The 5613-nt window shown below is 45.2% G+C and overlaps 1 protein-coding gene across 1 annotated transcript in view; it reads left to right on the top strand.

Moving 5' to 3' along the window:
* The window catches only part of DYNC1H1 (dynein cytoplasmic 1 heavy chain 1), an 88130-nt gene that overhangs the window by 61821 nt on the left and 20696 nt on the right, over nt 1-5613 (top strand). The window contains exons 44-51 of the mRNA XM_017528090.1: nt 703-836; nt 1299-1413; nt 1515-1676; nt 1751-1965; nt 2069-2273; nt 3678-3851; nt 3957-4076; nt 4266-4386. Coding sequence (XP_017383579.1) covers nt 703-836; nt 1299-1413; nt 1515-1676; nt 1751-1965; nt 2069-2273; nt 3678-3851; nt 3957-4076; nt 4266-4386 — 1246 coding nt within the window. The remainder of the gene's footprint in view (nt 1-702; nt 837-1298; nt 1414-1514; nt 1677-1750; nt 1966-2068; nt 2274-3677; nt 3852-3956; nt 4077-4265; nt 4387-5613) is intronic.

The raw sequence follows: 5613 nt of genomic DNA, 5'->3' as shown, positions 1-5613 counted from the left end.
CCCCAGAGTTTTGCTCTTGTTGCCCAAGCTGGAGTACAGTAGCTTGATCTTAGCTCACTGCAACCTCTGCCTCCCTGGTTCAAGTGATTTTCCTGCCTCAGCCTCCAAATAGCTGGGATTACAGGTACACGCCACTATGCCTGACTAATTTTTTGTATTTTTTTTAGAGATGGGGTTTCACCATGTTAGCCAGACTGGTCTTGAACTCCTGACCTCAGATGATTCGCCTGCCTCAGCCTCCCAAAGTGCTGGGATTATAGGCGTGACCCACTGCACCCAGCCACACCTGGTTCTTTTTTAGAGGGATCTGTTCCAAATGAACTGGCTTCTCAGGCAGGTTACACCAAGACAATAAGCACCTCCCAGCACTGAGGTTTTTATTGGTATTACATTGAACTTATGGATGAGTTTGGATGGAACTGACATTTTGATAGTAGAGTGTTGTCTGTCCATGATCATGGTATGTCTCATGTATTGAGATCATCTTCATTGTCTCTTGAAGTTCTGTTTTCTCTATGAAAGTTTTTCATGTTTTTAGATCCATTCCTAGTGAATTTATATTTTTTTGCTATGTTATAAATGATACTTTTTTTTGGTTGCATTTTTCAACAGTTTCTTCATGGTATGTGGAAATACAGTTGACTTCAGTCTAATCACTAACGTTTTTCTCTAAGTAATTGGGTATTACCATTTTTCCTATAGGATTACATCCCAGTAGACCAAGAAGAGTTAAGAGATTATGTCAAAGCTAGGCTGAAGGTCTTTTATGAAGAAGAACTTGATGTTCCACTGGTCCTGTTCAATGAAGTCCTCGACCATGTGCTGAGGATTGACAGGTGGGCTTTTTATTGTTACAGCCCCACCTCTCACCTAAGCTGCTCTTAAGTTAGTGCGCCGGGACACACCAGGCCTCTTGCTGTCCTATCACCTCCACCTCAGGCTTCTCTGCTAAGCGGCTTCCTCCTCATCGTCTTTCGGAGTCCAGCTTAACCATCCTCAGTTTATCCCAAGCGGAACTTCACTCTTCCTCCCCCCAGCACTGCATACCTGCCATGATTACAGCCCTTTGACCTCCAGCTAGAATTGCATTAATCTCTCGTGTTAATCTGGAGAACAGGACCGTGTCTTACGGGTCTTTGCATTCCTGCTGGACCTCACAAATAACAGTAGCTCAGCAAATGTTTAATGTAAAAGTTCAAGTTAAAACATGTTCAAAATACCATAGACACTAGACATGAGTCAAAAGGGGAATGAGGCATTATAAGCCTTAACACTGATCAGTTCTGATAATGTTTCAGAATATTCCGTCAACCTCAAGGCCACTTGCTTCTGATTGGTGTTAGTGGAGCAGGAAAAACTACCCTGTCGCGTTTCGTCGCCTGGATGAACGGTTTGAGTGTGTACCAGATTAAGGTGCGTCTGGTCGGTGGCCTCTTAATCCCAGCAACAGATTCTTGCTGTGTGTGCAGAGCTCAGTGAGTAGGAATGGACCTAACTTGCCTCTGCTTCTGTAGGTCCATAGGAAGTACACAGGGGAAGACTTTGATGAAGATCTGCGGACAGTGTTGAGACGTTCTGGCTGTAAAAATGAAAAGATAGCATTCATAATGGATGAATCTAATGTATTAGATTCTGGCTTCCTAGAGCGAATGAATACCCTTCTGGCCAATGGAGAGGTAATTAGGTGATGTGTTGCACTGTGTTACGTGTTACCGGGGGACCAGTAAATCAGCACTGTGCTGTTTCCCAGGTACCTGGTCTCTTTGAAGGAGACGAGTATGCCACCTTGATGACACAGTGCAAAGAGGGGGCACAGAAGGAAGGCCTGATGCTGGACTCGCACGAGGAGCTCTACAAGTGGTTCACCAGCCAAGTTATCCGCAACCTCCACGTCGTGTTCACCATGAACCCATCCTCAGAGGGACTCAAGGACCGGGCAGCCACATCGCCAGCACTTTTCAACAGGTATGCGGACCTTTACTTGGCTCTGGGTCAGAACAGTCGGTGTCCTTCCAAGGGTTAAAGCCTGCCCCTCATAGCTGTTTTGGAACATGGGCCTCTTTCTCAGGTGTGTGTTGAATTGGTTTGGAGACTGGTCTACCGAAGCACTGTATCAGGTTGGCAAAGAATTCACAAGTAAAATGGACCTGGAGAAGCCAAATTACATCGTGCCTGATTACATGCCAGTTGTATATGATAAACTGCCTCAGCCACCATCCCATCGGGAAGCCATTGTGAACAGCTGTGTGTTTGTTCATCAGACTCTTCACCAGGTGGGTTCAGTTTTGAGATCAACATATAAAACACAAAACTAACTGTCATGCTAACATAAAACTAAATTGCTATAAAAATAGACCTTAAGGCCAGGTGCAGTGACTCACGCCTGTAATCCCAGAACTTTGAGAGGGCAAGTCGGGAGGACTGCCTGAACCCAGGGGTTCAAGACCAGTCTGGGCAATATCGTGAGACCTCATCTCTACAAAAAAATAAAAATAAAATTAGCCAGACATGTTGGCGTGCACCTATAGTCCCAGCTACTCAGGAGGCTGAGGTGGGAGGATCATTTAAGCTCAGGAGGCGGAGGTTACAGTGAGCTGAAATCATGCCACACAATCCAGCCTGGGCACCAGAGTGAGACCCAGACTCAAAACAAAAAAAAAAAAATAGACCTTAGGGCACTTCATATTTGATATCGTACTATTACTTATAAAGGAAGTACCTGTTTCTTACCTCTTTAACAACGTCTCATTCTTGTCACTAGGCTGCAAATTCTGGGGCCATCTAATACTTTAGTGCCCCCCACTGACACTGCCTCTAATAAAGTGATCTTCTCTGCCTTTTTCTCCCACCGCCACTGTATGTTCAGGCCCTTAGTCTCTCCTCTAGACCAGGCATCAGCACACTTTCTCTTCTAAAGAGCCAGATTGTAAATGTTTTAGGCTTTGCAGGTGGTGGTGTGGTCTCTGGCACAGCTTCTCTGCTGCCGTTGCAGGGCAAGAGCCTCCAAAGACCATATATCAGTGAATGGGTGTGGCTGTGGCCAGTAAAACCTCATTACCGAAAAATGCAGGATTTGGCCTGCTAGCCATATTTTACTAACCCTTGCTGTAGATTCTCTGTCTTAGAAGAGTCCAGTCTATTCCTCTCTCCCGGAAGAGCTTTGTGAAACCTACTCTGAGCTTGTGGGTGTCCTGCTGCCCAGCCCCTGCAGGCCGTCTCCATTGCCCTTGGAATGTCACCCAGCCCTGGCTTCCCCTGCTAGTCTGATCATCTTGCTGTGCTTCAGAAGTCAAGGGACCAGAGCAGCTTCTCACATCAGGCCTGCCTTGCCCCTCTTGCGTGTGTCATTTCTTACTAATAGAAGGTGGAAGCAGGCTAACTGACACTTCCACAGTAACTGACATTTGTGACGCCTTTTCACGTAAAGTACACCTCTGAGGTTAGCATCATCACCAGCGTCGGTTTAGAAAAGTTGAAGTGCTTATAGAAGTTTGGAAGTGTAAGGGGCCTCTCGAAAGTTCTAAGTGGCTAAGCAGAGGCCCGACTCAAGTGTTCTGGCCCCCAAGGACTGAGCTCCTTCTGCCATGTCACACTGGCCTGCCAAGGCCAAAATTGTTTCCTGAGGTTAACTCAGAGAGTTTCCTGAAGAGTGAAAAGATGTAACTGTTTTCTGAAAGGCAAATGCTCGGCTAGCAAAGCGAGGCGGCAGAACGATGGCCATCACCCCTCGCCACTACCTGGACTTCATCAATCACTATGCCAACCTGTTCCACGAGAAGCGGAGCGAGCTGGAGGAGCAGCAGATGCACTTGAACGTGGGGCTCAGGAAGATCAAGGAGACAGTCGACCAGGTGTGTCACAGGCACACATTCTCATGGGAGTGAGCCGCAGTGAGGACCCCTTTCCGTGTGATTTCTGCATGTTTCTCGTCTCCACCTGTGGGCTTTGCTCTTTAGGTAGAGGAACTGCGTCGTGACTTGAGGATAAAGAGCCAAGAGCTGGAGGTGAAGAATGCAGCAGCCAATGACAAGCTGAAGAAGATGGTAAAAGACCAGCAGGAGGCTGAAAAGAAGAAGGTACTTGCCTTGGTGTCAGGGAACTCTGGCTTGTAAGGACTGGGCATTCTCAGTCTCCAATGAGAGAGTAGGAAATGTTCAAAATGGGTCTCAGAGAGTGTGTGTTGGCAGAGTGAAGAATGTTGTTTAGAATTTACTCAGCAAATTAACCATTGCTTAACCCATATCTAAGTCATCTCTCCTTTCTAGGTTATGAGCCAAGAAATCCAGGAACAGCTGCATAAGCAGCAGGAGGTAATTGCGGACAAACAAATGAGTGTGAAAGAAGATCTTGATAAGGTGGAACCGGCCGTCATTGAGGCCCAGAACGGTATGTAAAGACTGTCAGAGCTTAGATATCTAGGAAGTGTGCTCTCCCTCAACATTACTGTGGAGTTCAGGTCGCAGAATATTGCACACACGCTTCCCTCAAAGGTTTTGGTGATGTATGTTTCCAGAAATATTAGTAACAATCTGAAGCTTTCTCTGAATGCTTCACTGTCTTCATGTCCTAAAGCAAAGTTCCTATAAAGCTGGATTGTATTTACCATAGTGAAACCCTTCTCATTAAAGAAACTTCACAATATAAGCTTTATGTCAATACACATTTTTTAGAGATCTGTTGATAATTACGTAAATATGCTATTTGTCAGTCCCTGACTTGGATTTCACCAAGGAATATAAAATATTCAATGTGGGCCAGGCACAGTGGCTCACGCCTGTAATCCCAGCACTTTCGGAGGCCAAGGTGGGCGCATCACCTGAGGTCAGTAGTTCAAGACCAGCCTGGCCAACGTGGTGAAACCCTGTCTCTACTGAAAATACAAAATTAAGCCGGGCGTGGTGGTGGGCACCTGTAGTCCCAGCTACTCGGGAGGCTGAGGCAGCAGAATTGCTTGAACCCGGAAGGCGGAGGTTGCAGTGAGCTGGGATTGCACCACTGCACTCCAGCCGGGGTGACAGAGCAAGACTCCATCTTAAAAAAAAAAATCAGTGTAACTATCTTGTAATTATTTCTGATTGTTTTGGCTCTGACCCAATTGCTAATTTAAGTATTGATAGCAGTCACTTCTCTTTTTCCATTCTTTACATGCCTGTAAGATGCTATAGAAATAGGGCAGTAACGTGCTACCCTATTTTAGTTTGCAGTTTATGCAGTGATTAAGACTGCTCTCAGCCAGATGAGGTGGCTCACAGCTGTAATCCCAGCACTTTCAGAGGCCGAGGAAGAAGGCTCATTTGAATTTAGGAGTTTGTGACCAGCCTGGGCAACATAGCAAGACCCCATCTCTATTTTAAAATAAATAAATAAATGAAAAGGAAAGGAAAGAGTGCTCTCTTCCTGCCCGCTAGTATTTAACCTGCTTCAAATAACCCAATTATCTGTAGTTTTTACATTACACAACAAGATGAATTCAAATGTACCACCCAAGCTATAGATTTTCATTTAGAGTTGGATTTGGATGAGAATTTAACATAGTTCTCACCTTCTAATAATTACTTAAAATTGTTTTATAAAAATTCAAGTGTAGAAAACTATTTTTTTTTTTTTTTTTTT

This window comes from Cebus imitator, unplaced genomic scaffold (genome assembly GCF_001604975.1).
Source record: "Cebus imitator isolate Cc_AM_T3 unplaced genomic scaffold, Cebus_imitator-1.0 Scaffold52, whole genome shotgun sequence".
NCBI classification, from domain to species: domain Eukaryota; kingdom Metazoa; phylum Chordata; class Mammalia; order Primates; family Cebidae; genus Cebus; species Cebus imitator.
Note: the sequence above shows the minus strand (reverse complement) of the source record. Positions and strands in the feature narration are given on the sequence as shown.